At 37.4% G+C, this 17,033-nt stretch overlaps 1 protein-coding gene across 2 annotated transcripts in view; it reads left to right on the top strand.

Annotated features, from left to right (window-relative positions):
* Nucleotides 1-15,368, top strand: part of PALS1 (protein associated with LIN7 1, MAGUK p55 family member) — a 103,581-nt gene extending 88,213 nt beyond the window's left edge. For both annotated transcript variants that reach the window (XM_082854502.1, XM_082854501.1), the window contains exons 14-15: nucleotides 1,280-1,390; nucleotides 12,306-15,368. In XM_082854502.1, the coding sequence (XP_082710628.1) occupies nucleotides 1,280-1,390; nucleotides 12,306-12,482 (288 nt within the window). In that variant the 3' untranslated portion in view covers nucleotides 12,483-15,368. The remainder of the gene's footprint in view (nucleotides 1-1,279; nucleotides 1,391-12,305) is intronic.
* The last annotated feature ends 1,665 nt before the right edge of the window (nucleotides 15,369-17,033 follow it).

Below are 17,033 nucleotides of genomic sequence, written 5' to 3'. Positions count from 1 at the left end.
CTATTATCTGTCATACAAAAGAAAACCTTCAAAAATTACTAAAAGTTGCTTTTTAGATTTCCATTAAAAATAAAATAATTTTAGAAATTTGGGATTTTTAAGATTGTGTTTGTGAATTTTTTTTCTTTTTGTACATTGTACAGCTTTAGCATAAAACTTTCCTTAATGTCGTGGAACCTACTGTGTATGTCAACTCACGAGAGGTAGGTAGTGGTCATTAAAGAGATGGTATATGAAAGAGAATTGAGGGACTTCCCTGGTGGCGCAGGGGTTAAGAATCCGCCTGCCAGTGCAGGGGACACGGGTTCAAGCCCTGGTTTGGGAAGATCCCACATGCCGCGGAGCAACTAAGCCCGTGCACCACAACTACCGAGCCTGCGCTCTAGAGCCTATGAACCACAACTGCTGAGCCCGTGTGCCACAACTACTGAAGCCCATGTGCCTAGAGCCCGTGGTCCGCAACAAGAAAAGCCACCGCAATGAGAAGCCCGCGCGCCACAACGAAGAGTAGTGCCCCCTGCTCACCACAACTAGAGAAAGCCCGCGCACAGCAACAAAGACCCAACGCAGCCAAAGATAAATAAATTTATTTAAAAAAAGAAGAGAGAGAGAGAGAGAGAGAGAATTGATTCCAAAATGGCTTTCCTGAAATAGTAATTAGGTTTTCTTTATTTTTTAGTGAACAAAAGAGCTTATTAGTCTCTGCTGTTTCAACTATAAATATCAGACTTAAGAGAAGGATTGATGTTTTTACTAAATTCCTTCAGAATTCTTTATATTATTTTGGCTAACAAATTTACCAAAGAACTTAGAGTAGTTAAGCATATTGTCTTAATTACTGTTTTTAAGATAGAAAAGGACATGTCCCTATAATCCCCATTTTTGTAGAGTGCTTCAATTTAGGGACACACATTCATGCAAAGGCAAGGTGAAAACCACAGTCTCTTAATTCAGACAGTATGCTTTTTCTTCTTGGATGTGCTTTTCCAGAATTTTCTTTTGTATGTGTATGTGAAGTTTTTCTCTGATTCTTTTTGCATTTAGACCCTGGCACATGGTAAGGTGACTGCTCATTTGTAATTCCTTCAAAATGGATTTTTAATATGGTTATTTTAATCTGTGTGTGATCTTATTAGCAGGGTATTTTATCATCACATAGTTGTAATTCTTCATTAATTTTATTTCATTACATATAAAGAGTAAGCCAATATTCTGTGTGTGTTATAGGTACACAATATATTCTTATATTGAATGGTTAAGATCTATCTTTTCTTTACAGTCATTGAAGACTCTCCGGAACTCAGACTTGAAACCATATATTATCTTCATTGCACCTCCTTCACAAGAAAGACTTCGGGCATTATTGGCCAAAGAGGGCAAGAATCCAAAGGTAAAGTTATTATACTGTCATACTATTCCATTGAAAGTAACATGAAACAGTCATGGCTTAATATGTCACAGTGCTTAAAAACTACATCAGGCTTCCCTGCTGGCTCAGTGGTTGAGAGTCCGCCTGCCGATGCAGGGGACACAGGTTCGTGCCCCGGTCCGGGAAGATCCCACATGCCGCAGAGCGGCTGGGCCCGTGAGCCATGGCCGCTGAGCCTGCGCGTCCGGAGCCTGTGCTCCGCAACGGGAGAGGCCACAACAGTGAGAGGCCCGCGTACCGCAAAAAAAAAAAAAAAAAAAAACTACATCAGCTTAGGCTTTCAAACGGATTATTCTTTCTGCCATATCACTTTCCCAAAACTGCCACAGTTGCCTCTGGTTGGACTTCAGCAGCTCTCCAAAGCAGGGGGCTTCTCTTGTTGTTCTGCATACATTCTCTATTATCACTCCAAATGTATGGTAGGAATACATACATTTTTATGTATTCCTACCATATATACATACAGTAATACATACACCTTTGGCATTTCTTAAAACTTCCTTACCCTTCTTCACACAGATCTATGTTATTTCTAACAAGGATTAGGTAACACCCTCCCCCCACACCAAATATTCTCAGCAGATTCTTAGGGATTACCCACTTTTATCTGCAGATATTCCACATATGCAAGGAGCCAAACTTGAGTCCTCTTGCTTTTCTCTTCTTTTTTCTCATTGAAGTTTTATGTTCTGTTTGTCTTCTGCCTTTGATCTTTTTGTATGATCTGAAATGGAAAAATGTTTTTAGTTATTATTTTTTTTTTGCCAGAATATAGTCAAATTTTATTTTATATGTTATAAGGTACAAACATATGATGCCAGAGATTGTACTTTAAATTTGGCATTGAAAAAATATAATTTGGAAATATAAATAATTATTCAAAGTTCCATAATATATTACTCCTCAGATTTGAAATTCAAAATCTGGCATTCCTTTCCTGTGCCCCAAGATATCAAACAGCATGAGGTTGTGAATCTTGTGTTGCAACATGCAGCAGAGAATTCATCTTTGAATCCTTTAACTTTGAGTAACACTTAGTTTTCTTTAGTTTCATAGCAGAAAATAGCTGCTCACAAACATAAGTACTTCCAAACATGGACAGAACCTTTGCATAATGGTTTTTATATTTAGGGTAACCTCCCAAGATATCTGTAGAATTCTGGGATTCCAACGTTATCATATTTGGCTTTCAGTATAGTGTTGACCTGCAATTCAGTAACTTCCATTTGTAGCTCTTTATTCACATTATTAATACTAATTGAGAAAGGGGAACTAAACAAGATTAGTTCATTCTCATAAAGTTGGAAAAGTCAGAGAACGTTTTTTGGAATTGAGTCTTCAACTCTTTAATTTGGGGAATGTAGTTCAGGCTGTCATTTTCATTTTCAAAAACTAATTTCATCGTAGGAAAGTGGGCCAGGTTGTTCCTTCCCAAATGAGTCTACCAAAGACAAAATTTCACTAGGAATGAGCCAACTGAATCATACATTTGTGTCACCACTTGTGAACGCCTTTGCAGAGAAATATCCAGCATGTTTAGATATAATAATGTCAACCAAAAAGGTTAAGTCTCTGAGCCAATCTTTGCTCGTAAGCTGAGGCTCAGATTTTCCTCTAGAAGACGTGAAAAAGTCAGTTTCCTCCAACTGTTCAAAAAGCTGCCTTAGGACTACACCACAATTCAGCCACTTAAGTTCCATAGAGCAGAACATGTTTCCATATTGTGTGTCTAACTGATTAAACACAGCACCGATTTCTGTGGTCCGAGCCATGGGAGTGTATCCAGGTTATGGTATAAACTATGTCCATGACGTGATCCATTTTTAATCTTTTAGCACAAAGTGTCTCCTGGAGAATGAGACCGTGCAGAGACTTAAGTTCCTTGTCTTGGCAAAGCCCTGACACTTTAGATTTCAGTTTTGTAACTAGTTCTTTAACACTAACCATCACAGAGTCACCATCTGTGCTAATACTTACCAACTTTGACCAGTCCACGTTAAATTTTTTTAAGACTTTTCTCAACACGTAAAACTATTTCCTGATGTTGTGCCTGTTATGGGAACCATGTCCAGAAGTTCTTTGATCACATCAAAAGTTTCATTGACACCATGAATAAATACAGCTACGTGGGGGGGTGTTATTTCCATCCACACCTTCCTGAGCTAAATGGAAAAAAGCCACAAATGATTCAGCTTTTTCTTGCAACTTGTCCTGCAAGTTCTCAGTCGTATTGTTAACATGCTGGGCAACAACATTACCAGTTAGTCTTATGTTGGCAAATGCATGTCTGTTCAGGGCACATGATTTCTGCTGCGCTCAACAGACAGTCTTTGATAAACTCGCCATCTGCAAGAGGTTTTGCTGACCAGGCAATTTTCTCACTTAATACATAACTACATTTCATGGCAGCATCACTTATTTTATCCACGTTCAAAAGCAAATCATGTTGAAATTTCAGTCTTTTTTTCAGTTTGTTGAATTTTCTGTCACACATCTTTTCTGTAAATCCATCGTGGTTCCTATGATGGTGGCTTTCCTAATGGTGTGTTAGGTTACATTCTCTCGACACAGACAGGCTTTGTTTGCATATTAAACATGTAGGAACATTCTTTACCTCCACAAAGAAATACACTCTCTCACATTTTTCTTGAAATGCATGGCTTTCTTATTCTTTCGTTTTCCCATTCTCCAAGTGCTCTTTTTTCCATCTCTTTCATCTTGGCCTTGGCTTTTTTCTCCAACAAGGTCCAGAACTACAGCAAGCCCACCGATCTCTGTTCCTTGCTTCTCTTCCAAGGCTCGCTGTGCATCGGCCTGTGACTTGAAGTCAATATAGGCGATCCTTTCACTCATCCTATCCTTGCTCACCAATCTGATTTGAAAAGCATCCTAAAACACTTCTATTAATTCATGCTGAGTGACTTTGTCAGGCAGGTTCTTGATCAAAAGTGTTTTGGCATTTCGATCTTTCTTTGTTTCCTTTCCCTTTGGTTTCTTCAATTTAGTTTCGTATCCAAGGACCTTTGTTTCACTGAGTTCCAGGGCTTTTTCCTGGTCATCAGCAGATTTAAAATTCACTAACCAAATCTCCTTCTAATTTCTGTTTTTTGGTTTCAGCGGAAGCCTTCTGTTTGGTCATTTCCTTCTCTGTTTATCAGGTGCTTTCTTCGTAGGCTCTTCATCCTCCTCCGAGTTCTCATGTCTCTTCTCATGGTCCTTGAGCTTGGCACTCCTCCTGTCTTTTGGCAAATTGGCCCCTGTGGCTCCCCTCCTGTGTGGTGATATTAATTTCTCAGCAAACATGGGAGCCAGAAACATTTTTTTTCGATTTTATTTCCGGGAGCAGTAGCAACCTTCCTACCATTCTTAGGGACGACAGCCTCATCTCTGCTGCCATTGTCATTATCTTCTGACATCTCATCTTCCCCATCTTCTGTTTCTTTTAGGGAAAGACTCATTTTCTTTAGTTCACCTTGATTTGTTTTCCTCTCCAGACTGAGAACTCGTTGTTAACGGGACCAGCTTCCATCTCTACCCCCATCAAAATTAACAACATAAATAAGGAGTCTAAAGCCAGAAACTTTAACCATCACTTCCCAAATTAACCCGCACAGTGTCATCCCTGACGAGTTCTCCTCCCTTTAAGGCTATCGCTGGTGTAGGGCACTGCCCACTCAGAGCCCTGCAGGCCATTACACGCAGCCAACCAGGACTGGACGCCCAGGAGAAGCCTGCAGCATCCCACAGGCACCAACAGGCCAGGAAGGCCCTCTCAGCAGCCGCCCAGGACTCTAGGCCCCAGGCAGCTAATTATTTTAGATGCTGGATGTGGTTGAGGTAGTCCATATTATACCAAACAGTACTAAAAATTAAATGATAATATATTGATATATTAATCAGAAAGCATTGACATTTTATTTAAATGTATGAAATGAAAACTGTCAAGTGACATGCTATATCAAAGTAACAAATACTCTTCCTTGTTTTTTGCCAATTTCCTAAAAATTTCTATTTTACAAAGGAATCACTTAGATCTCATTTCATTTGCTATGCCTTTAAATCTCCTTAAAAGCCATAAAAACACATAATAATATTCCTCCCTAAAATCTCCTCAAAAGTCTTTGATTCTTGACTATTCACCACACCCACCAGCCCTCTTTTTTCCTCCCCAAGGTATCTTTTTCTTCTCTGGGTCTACTTACATTTGTTATTCAGTCTGTATGTGAAGGTGGTATTTTTCAGTGTCTTCGACATCAGGGACTTTCCCATCCTTTGTGTTGAGCATAATTCTGGTTGCTTTATTTAGGCTAAGTAGGCCAGCTGGTTAAAGTAGTGTTTCACTCCTTTTTCATTTTTGCAACACAAGTGCAAGTTCATAAATAAGTAGGGTCAGAGTATCTGCTGTCCTAAGCACTTGAGATGATACAAAAGAAATCTGAGACATAAAGTGGGGGAGGTGGTGGTTGTGGGATGAACTGGGAGATTGGGATTGACATATAGACACTAATATGTATAAAATAGATAATAAGAACCTGCTGTATTAAAAAACTAAAATAAAATTCAAAAAAAAATATGAGACATGTTCGCTGGCTGTTCTTGAGGAGGATCACATATAATAAGGAAAACTAGATTGACAGTCTATGAAACTTGGTGCCCAGTTAACTACTTTGGTAGACCAGAAATACTGTAGTGGTTCTAGGAGAGGAATGCACATAAAGGACCAAAATGGACTCCATTTTACTTGTTCAACCTAATTTTCTATTTTCTGACATGCACACTTATTTTTTGTTAGGTTATTCTTCTCCAGCAAGAATTTGATAGCATGCCAAGGGCCACATGCCGTTCCAAAACATGTTAAGCAACTTTCTTTTGGTTGGTGGTCTCTGCCAGGGCTCTCATGGAATTTTTTTACCTATTTTATTTTTGATATTTTAATATTTAATTGTAATATTTAATATTTAAAATATTTTTACCTACTTTATTTTTAATTCAGATTGAGTGAGTCCTAGAAAGAATACCTATTAACAGTTGACCCTTGAACAATGTGGGGTTTGGGCACCAAAACCTCCATACAGTTGAAAATCTGTGTGTAACTTATAGTTGGCCCTCCATATCTGCAGTTCCACATCCTCAGATTCAACCAACTGCAGACAGTGTAGTACTGTAGTATTAACTATTGAAAAAAATCTGTGTACAAGTGAACTGTGCATTTCAAGCCTGTGTTGTTCAAGGGTCAACTATATACATGCTTTTAAAGCAGGAACTTAATCAGTTACCACAATGTTTTAGCAGTATACAATGTGCTTGATTTTCTAATTATAGTTTTCTAATTTTAAAAAATTAACTTTATTGAGATTACTTTACATGCATGCATTTTAATTGTATAATTTAGTGAGTTTTGGCAAAATGTGTACCTGTGAAACCACCATGCCAATCAACATTTAGAACATTTGCATCACTCTAGAAAAGTTCTCTCATGCCCCTTTAAAGTTAATACCCCTCCACTCTTTCCTAGGTAACCACTTACCTACTTTCTGTCGCTATAGATTTGTCTGTTCTGGAAGTTCATATAAATGGAAACCATTTATAAGTTTAAGTTTATAACCATTTATAAGTAAGTTTAAATTTGTATCTAGCTTTTTTTAAAATAAATTTATTTATTAATTATTCATTTTTGGCTGTGTTGGGTCTTCATTGCTGCACGCGGGCTTTCTCTAGTTGCAGTGAGTGGGGGCCACTCTTCGTTGAGGTGTGTGGGCTTCTCATTGCGGTGGCTTCTCTTGTTGCAGAGCATGGGCTCTAGGCGCTAGAGCTTCAGCACCTGTGGCACGTGGGCTCAGTAGCTGTGGCTCGCTTGCTCTAGAGTGCAGGCTAAGCAGTTGTGGCACACGGGCTTAGTTGCTCTGTGGCATGTGGGATCTTCCTGGACCAGGGCTCGAACCCGTGTCCCCTGCATTGGCAGGTGGGTTCTTAACCACTGCGCCACCAAGGAAGTCCTGTATCTAGCTTTTGATAAGTATAATGTTTTTAAGATTCATCTATGTTGCATCTAACAGTAGTTCATATCTTATTGCTGAGTTGTGTACCATGATCTAAATATATCACAATTTGTCCATTCACCAGTTAAAAAACATTAGGGTTGTTTCCAATTTTGAGCTGGTGACTAAAGCAGCTCTAAACATTCATAGTTTTTTGGTGGACATATGTTTTCATTTTTCTTGAATTGCTGGATCAAAATGATAAGTGTATGTTTTAAGTGTATAAAAAGTACAAAACTATTTTATAAACAGTTTTCCTTTCTACACTCTCACTTTGGTTCCATTTGCTCTACATCCTTACCAACTTTTGCTGCTGTTGTTTTGTAACAACTTTTTAGTCATTCTGATAGGTGTGAAGTGTTACCGTTGTGGTTTTCATTTGCATTTTCCTGATGACTAATGATAGCATCTTTTCATGTAGTCATTTGGACAAATTCTTTTGTGAAATGTCTCAAGTTTTATTTTTTTTAATTGAGTTGCTTTCTTGTTGAATTGTAAAAATACTTTATATATTCTGGATATAAATATTTTTTCAAACTCTTTGTAATTTAAAAACATATTTTTTGAAGATCAGAATTGTTTTTAATGAAGTACCTCTGTCCCTTGGTATGCATGGGAGATTGGTTTCAGCACCTGCTGCGATACTAAAATGGAGGATGCTTAAGTCCCATACTTGGCCTTCCATACCACAGTTTCATGTCTTCAGATTCAACCAACCATGGATCATGTAGAACTCTATTTATTGAAAAACATCTCTGTATACACAGTTCAAACCTGTGTTGTTCAAGGGTCAACTGCATAATTTTTTTCATTTTTCTTATGGTTAATGATTTTTGTGTATTGTCTAAAAAAACTTGCCTACTCCAAGATTATAAAGATTTATTCTGTATTTTCTTCTAAAAGCTTTCTTGTATTAGCTTTCCCTTTAAGGTCTATAATCTATCTCAAATTAATCTTTATTTTAGTGTGATGTAAGGGTTTGTTTTTTTTTTAATCACACATGGCTATCCAATTGCTTTAGTATCATTTCTTGAAAAAGGCTATCCTTTTTTTCCCATTGAATTACATTGGCATCTTTGTCAAAAATGACTTGACCAAATATGTAGCGGGGAGGGATTATTTCTGGACTCTATTCTGTATTTATGCTGAATCACATTGTCTTGATTACTGTAGCTTTATCTTTTCTCGAAAAATGGTCATTAAAAGGAATGAAGTACTGATACATGGTACAACATGGATGAACCTTGAAAACATAAGTAAAAGAACCCAGTCACAAAAGACCATATTTTGTATGATTCCATTATTTGGAAGGTCCAGAATAAGCAAATCTATACAGACCTGAAGTAGATTAGTGGTTTCCTAGGGCTGGGGGTTGGGATAAAATGGGGAGTGGCTGCCAATGACTATGGGGTTTTGGAGGGAGCGGGGTGAGGGGGGATGGAGGGTGATGAAAATGTTTTGAAATTGATTGTGGTGTTGATTGCACAACTCCTCTGTGACTATACTAAAAACTATTGAATTGTACATTTTAAGTGGGTAAATTGTATGAATCCCCTATTGAATTGCTTCCAGTTCACCATTAAATGGGTGAATTGTAAATGAATTATATCTCAAGAAACCTGTTATCTGGGCAAAATAAATCCCAGTGGGCTTTTCTCTGGAAATTGAAAAGATTATTTTAAAATTGTATGGAAATTTTAAAGAATAACCAAAACACTTTAGAAAAAGAACTAAGTTGGGAGACATTTTTGTTAATTTTCTTTATTGTTTGACTATTTTCCATTTAATTGACTTATTTTTATTCTTATACTTACTTTGGCTTTAATTTGCACTTGCTCTAGTTTCTGAAGAAAATTAGATGATTTTTAAACCTTTCTTCTTTTCTAATATAAAGTTATAAATTTCCTTCTAAGTAGTTCTTTAGTTGCATCCTACAAATTAAGGTTATATTTTTCATTACCATTTTGTTAGAAATATTTTCTAGTTTCCTCTGTCATTTTCTTTAACCCATGGGTTATTTAGAAGCATCTAATTCCCATCTGTTGGAGATCTATAAAATATTTTATTGATCTACAATTCCATTGTGGTAAGAGAACATACTCTGTAAGATGTCAGTCTTTCAAATCTTGGTGAGTCTTATTTTATGACCCAGTATCTGTTCTATCTTGGTGCATGTTCCTGCACACCAGTAGGAATGTATATTTTGCAGCTGTTGGGTAAAGGGTGGTGTATCTGATTGCCTTTTATGTTTTATCTTCTTTGGTATTTAATAGTGTTTTATCACACAGTAGAAGTGTTGAGTAAAAACAAATTCTCAATTTTAACTCTGTGAGATAGTGCTAACTGAGAAAGTGATGGTGTTCCTCACCAAATGCAAAATTTAAATAATCAGTTATTTCATTGTACTGTGAATCTGTTCTGCTGTAATGGGGGCTTGAGAGTGGTAAACTAATAGTATGAACTATTATGGTCAATTCTGCCTATAGATAATTTTTTCAGGCCAAAGATATTTGAGCAAAAACATTTTGTTTCAATTTCGTCATGAATTGTAATTTGAAAAATTAAAACATAAACTACCAAGTAAATAAGTCATTTTGGCAAAAGATGAATACTTAAATTTGATAAAGAAAAACTAGGTGGATTAGATATTCATGTGAATCTATGTAAGATGTGGGGCTTAACATTTATATTTCAAATCTAGTAACACAAGGTTTAGAGTCTACCTTGAATTCTAGAATGTTCCTTCAATAATCTTCAGCTTTGAGTAGACATAAGTTTTAACCAGAATGTCACAGTATGTTCAGTTACAGTGGTGTAGTAGAGTCCCTGCTGGGAAACAAAGGATTCTGTGTACCAGAGCCAGATGCACAACATTCCAGAACGAAAATTAGAGGGCCACACAAGAAACTAATTCAGGACAAGCCAGAGCTGTCATTTTTTTTCCTTGACTTATGTTTGTTTTTATCTTTAATATCCCATAACTTAAAGACAGTGATATAAAATTAATACTACTTAACACTATGATATATGATCTTATGTTACATACATGATAAGGAAATAAGAGAGGGAAGAAAACAAAGATATTTTAATAAAAATGTATTCTGAAGTAAATAATGAAGAAATACTTATGACAACTACAGTCCTTATTTCTTTAACTGGTCACATGGTCATAGGTGGTATTTGTAACTACTTTCTTCTACTATGGTTTTTTTTTTTTTTAACATCTTTATTGCAGTATAATTGCTTTACAGTGGTGTGTTTCTGCTATATAACAAAGTGAATCAGTTATACATATACATATGTTCCCATATCTCTTCCCTCTTGCATCTCCCTCCCTCCCACCCTCCCTATCCCACCCCTCTAGGTGGTCACAAACCACCGAGCTGATCTCCCTGTGCTATGCGGCTCTAGTGAGTTGGATGGACCTAGAGTCTGTCATACAGAGTGAAGTAAGTCAGAAAGAGAAAAACAAATACCGTATGCTAACACATATATATGGAATCTAAGAAAAAAAGGGTGATGAAGAACCTAGGGGTAAGACGGAATAAAGACACAGACCTACTAGAGAATGGACTTGAGGATATGGGGAGGGGGAAGGGTAAGCTGGGACAAAGTGAGAGAGAGGCATGGACATATATACACTGTCATATTTTTAATGTTTTCCTTCTGTTAAAAAAGTACAACCAGTTGAACAATACAAATTGTTTGGTATTGTGGGTCCAATATAGTATTGATGTGTGGCCTTTATGTCTGAGACATATGGACATTTAATTAGTTCTCTTCGTCAACAGGGGTGATTTGGAGGCAGTTTCACTTTCTTGGATACATGTGCCTGATTATCAGAAGGTTCTCGATAAGTTTTGCATATAACCTTGCCATCTGCTTATCTGTGAAACAGCTGTTTCCTTTATGCATTATTTTAAAGTAGCCTGCTCTATATGGCTTCCCAAACTCTTCTTAGGATACTTGTTTTTGCATCTTGAAGACCTCCTTTGTGTATTGAAAGCAGAGAAGCAATTTTAAAAGCTATTTCCCCCAAAAAATATATTAATTAAAATCTTGGATTTCCAGCAGTGTTTTCATAGAAAAAGGTACCCATTCTGTTGATCCTTTTCTCATGATGTTTACTCTTTTTAACTCTGCAACAGATATAGAGGGCAGGGGTTCTTTATAAGAGCCAAGAGCAGGTGGCACTTGAGGTCCTGCCAGAAAGGTTCACTGTTACAGAAGATGTTATTTTTAGGAAGAGGTTATGGTGCCCTGAAATGTTTGAAAACGAACGTCTGTAGGGAATTCAAAGTAACACTCTGTGCTCTTGAAGCCTCTTCTTGTGGGTAAGACAGAAATATATAAAAACCTAAATAGCAGTATAAACAGGTTATATTGAGTTGCAAATGGTTCGCAGTGTCAGTGCTGAAGATACCAGAGCAAAGGAAATCCCTGTGGCCATGACAGGGTAGGGTTGAACACTGGAGACTGAGTATTTTGAGAGACAGAAGGAAAGCAGTGTTAAGGCCATTTCTTGTTCTTCAGCCATCTCTGACTCATTGTATATTTTGGTAAGGAATGGACTACCTCTTAATTTTTTTTTTTTTGGCGGTACGCGGGCCTCTCACTGTTGTGGCCTCTCCCGTTGCGGACGGAGCACAGGCTCCGGACGCGCAGGCTCCGGACGCGCAGGCTCAGCGGCCATGGCTCACGGACCCAGCCGCTCCGCGGCATATGGGATCTTCCCGGACCGGGGCACGAACCCCTGTCCCCTGCATTGGCAGGCGAACTCTCAACCACTGCGCCACCAGGGAAGCCCCTACCTCATAATTTTTATCTTCTCTTTGCAGCCTGAAGAGTTGAGAGAAATCATTGAGAAGACTAGAGAGATGGAGCAGAACAATGGCCACTACTTTGACACAGCAATTGTGAACTCGGATCTTGATAAAGCCTATCAGGAATTGCTTAGGTTGATTAACAAACTTGATACTGAACCTCAGTGGGTGCCATCCACTTGGCTGAGGTGAAGGAAACATCCATTCTGTGGCATGATTGGACTTGATCTGGCAAACTGCCAATAGGAAGATAGCCCTGATACCTGAGCAAGTCTCTGAGAAGGTGGCAGGCAGTATAAATTGTAGACCTGTTCTTAGATCTTGAACTAGTGAGAAGAAAATCCCCTTAGGCAATTCATTAACAGCATTCTTTATTCTCTGTACATGGGCTTTAGAGGTTCTTGCCTCATTTGGGGATTTTAAATGGAAGTTTTCAACAGAGCAGTTCCATTTTATCCACATAAAAACCTTTTAATTCTGTTTTCATCTAACCAACTCTTTTCTGCCTAGTCATATTTCCATGAAAAACTTTTGTGTGTATACACAATGGTCCATGTCTCACATAGTAATAAATATTGATGTTATTTAACAGTTAACTTAAATGACTTCATGGGAATTTGTGGGTGAAGGGAAACTGCTTCTGTGCACTGGGCAAGACAACAGTATTTGGTTAGTCACCAGAACTACTTTAAAAAAAAATGGTGCCACTTTGGTCTGGAGCTACTCTGTTAGGCTTGAATTCATTTGTATGTCTTTTAATTCATAAAAACATTCCGTTAGAAGCACCAATTTTTTAGCCCAAACTTGTGGATCAGACTTCACTGCACATGTGAAAGGTTTATGCAACGGTCACACCTGTTTTAGACTCTGCTCTAAAACATGTACAACATATGCTGATCTTTTTAAAGGTATAATGATTTTCTGAATTTTTTTCTTTAATCGTTGCAACGGATTGGGTAACTTTTACTCCCTTTTCCTGATCTGCATAGTACAATAGAACGTATAAGTTACATTTTTACGAATGGCAGATATTGATATAAGCTCTGTTGACTGTTAAGTTTCTTCCTCATGATGCAAATAGTTTTTTACATGCATAAAAGGACATAGCACATTTGACAGTTTTTTCATTTTTATATATGAGCACAGTATAATTTGATGACTGTGCCATATATGTAGGTAATAAACTGGAATTTGTGATCAATATAGTTGCTGTACTGTATACTAATATTTAATAGATTGACAAATGGTCATTGATTACACTTGTTCAGCATTGGAATAAAATTATATGAGGGAAATGATATGACAATTGACTTTGAGATCAGAAGGAAAAGATGACCTGAAAGTCATTTGAACATTTTAGGAAAAGAACATTGCAGGGGAATAGTTAAGCATATAGAAATAGGTTTTTATCCTGATAAGGTCTGCCTCTTATGATCAGAATGCAACAAGCTAAATCATAAAACATTTAAGCTAATGAAACTTTCATACTGTCTCTATAGCTTGTAGCTTTAAAATTCAACTTCTGTAATTGGCATGGAAAGTTAATTTGTAGTATTTTCAAGGCTTAAGGGATGGTGTGATGTGTGACAAACAACCTCAAATGTGAATGTCTTGATTTTATTTATATGGTGACTTTAGCTACAATTCCTGTTCCCAAAGCTAAACACTGGAATAATACTGAATTGTCACTTAATTTAACATAAGCAACTGTTTTTAATGAGTAGTTTGTCTCAGTGTCATGTACATACTTGAGTTTTTCTCCTTTGCATAATATTATTTGAACAAATTTTAGACAGTTTATATGCTGCCTTTTTCTGTTGAAATTCACATGGCCTCAAAGTTGGCTGTGGAATATATCTTGTGTGGAAATACTTTCAAGATAATGTTCCTTAGGAAGAAAGTAACATTCCTAGGTTGAGGTAAGGAATGCCATACATACTGTCTCTTCAGGTCTGAAACACTCCAGTTTATGGCAGGAAAATGCAAAGGTCACAGTGATTTTCAGCACTGAAAACAAGGCACTGTAAGTACTTAATCTTTTCAGTTTTCCAGTATACTTTCTCTTTAGGAATGAAAGGTAGTCTGTGGTAGACAGTGGAGTTTTGTGAGCTGCTTATCATAACTGACAACTATTTTCAACCCTACGATCTAAAACGTTTGCAGTTTGAGTCAAGTTAGAATGAGATTTCAGGCGGTGTCAGTAAGCGGCTGCCGCGCTAGTCCCTGAGTTACCTGTAGACCACAGGGCCAACACTAGGGCCATGTGCTATGCAGACTCAGGCATGGCTTTAACAAGCAAGTCCAAGTCCCCTACCGAGGCACATGCTATGCCGTAGTATACTTCTTGAAAATCTAAGCTGATGAGGTATTTTGGGGATCAGTTAAGTCCTATATATTTTTCTCCTTCCTCATCAGCAGTGGTAGAGGGATAGAAATGTTTATATCCCAACTTTCCTCAATCCTGGTGATATGGATGTGCTGATATTCGACATAGTCCCTACAAAGTGAAACCTGAGTTGTTGCTGACTTCCTTGAAAGAAAATGGAAAAAAGCCTTGCTCTCCACCTAGTTGTGCCCTACACCGCTCTGGCCAATTCCATTTCCTGTCCCTCTGTGGTTCTGATTGGAGACCCCAGTGTGGAGGGAGGTCTTAACCACTTATAGGAATGATACCAATCGCTAATGAAATGTACATTAGTTCAAGTAAGGAAATAATCTTCCTTTACTAAATTTCCTTAAGTCAGAACAAACAGAAAGGAGAATAGTGTTTAGATTAATCCAGATTTGCTTTCTATGAAAATCTAATGTCTGGATTTTTTTTTTTCCTTTTCTCATGGCCTAAGGAATAAGTTGAATGTAATTCTGTGAATGTGTGTGGAAAATTTAAACCAGGGATTTAGCCTTAATAAAGGTAACCTTTCTGACATCTATTGTTAATTCTCCTTTGTACTCTTATCCTGCCTGTATCTGCACTCTGTTGTTTTGAGATGTAACACTGCACATTGTAATGTAAAAATAAAAAGTAAAATTACATTTCAAATTTAAAAAGTCACTGAATACTTTCTCTTGCTGTGTTTATATCCTCTGCCATTCAAGGTTTCAACACATCTAAAATGACCCACCCTTGTCTTCAAGTTTTGCCAGAATCAAGTCCGTTGGAACCTCTGGGTGAAACACAAATACGTTTTAATTTATTCTTCACAGTGGGGGAGTGCCCCCTACTGGCACAAATGTAGGGTGTGTTTCCTTAATTGTTTGTTTAAACTGTATTAAAGATGATAGATAGACAACTCAAAGCTGTGAACTCTGGAACTAGTTTTCTGGGGAAGAAGGTACGTAATACTCAGGCGAATTCCACTACATGCAACCACCAATTTGAGAACACTGAGGATAGGATGACTTGTTGACAAATATATAACATATTTTCATTCTCCATTCTTCATCCCTCCCCTTTTTCTATAATACCTACTCTGTATCTCCCAAAGGAGGCCAATCATGTACCAGAAAGTGTTTGTTACACATACACACACATGCTACCCCAGTCCAGCTTTCTATTCCTATTCCTGATCTACTCCCTTCCCATACAGCTCCAGTCACCCCAACCCTACACAACAAATTTTCTGTCCACTCTTGTCTCTTTCTTTTTAACAATATGCTAAACGGTAAAATCTTCTACACTTATGTAGGGAGGGTAGCCAAAGCCAGTAAGTACCAGAGGTTTATGGTGCCACAGGAAAAACTCTAGGGTACTTCTCTGGCTTAGTTCCTTAAGTTGAACATAAATTTATCTAAATGAAAACCCACGAAACCTGGCTCTCTGCATCTACTTTCCAGCTAATTTTTGCCTCCTACAGAGCCGTACATACATACATACCACTTAAGAACCAAGGCTCTGAAATCAAGATACATTTGGCCTGCCTTCCACCTGCAAAATGGAGATGATGGTATTTATAACTCACTAGAGTGTTGGGAGGATTAAATATTAAGCAGTTCATTGTTACCTATTTATTTTCAAGACTTACGAACTCAGTTGTTGGTTTTCCAATCACTACTGAATTTACATTGAATCTGAGATTTTATTGTGAGCAGCAACAGGATTTCCTAAAAATCAGCTCCTCCAGGACAGGCCTTATGTCTTTACCTTTACCCAAAGTTTTTAACATAGGGGAGGCAAAAAGGATAGAAGTTAAGGATGTAAAAATTCTTTAGGTAGACTGCCTGAATTTAAATCTGGGATTCACCACTTCAAGCTCATTGTGCCTCAAAATTTTCTTCTGTGAAATGCAGGATTAAAACAATATGTACCTCTTAATGGTTGTTGTGATGAGATAATAATAGATAAAACACAACTGTCTAATACCACTAAGCTATTTTATAGTAGGTCTTTGTTAAATGTATGCAAAATTACTTTAAAATTACCTACTTTAAAATTAGTCTATGCTGTGATATCAGTTGATTTAAACACAATACGGTTAAGGCTAGTGTCACAATTTCACTAATTAAAAACTGTTCCATGGCCAATCATGTCAAACAATGCCTATAACTGAGTGCAGGAAAGCCTGAGTAATCATGGATGGCTCACACCAGATCAAACTACTAAAAACCTCAGTCACCCGATATGGTCATTCAAATGCCTCAAGTTGTTACTGATTATAAAATACTACAGTTACCTTATTACTCTCAAATGGGAATTAATTATTTTTTCTTAGAAAAAACAGCAGTAATAATAAGCCCTCTTAACTC

This window comes from Leucopleurus acutus (assembly GCF_964270905.1).
Source record: "Leucopleurus acutus genome assembly, chromosome: 1".
Classification (NCBI taxonomy): Eukaryota; Metazoa; Chordata; class Mammalia; order Artiodactyla; family Delphinidae; genus Leucopleurus; species Leucopleurus acutus.
This window is presented reverse-complemented; position numbering and strand designations above follow the sequence as displayed.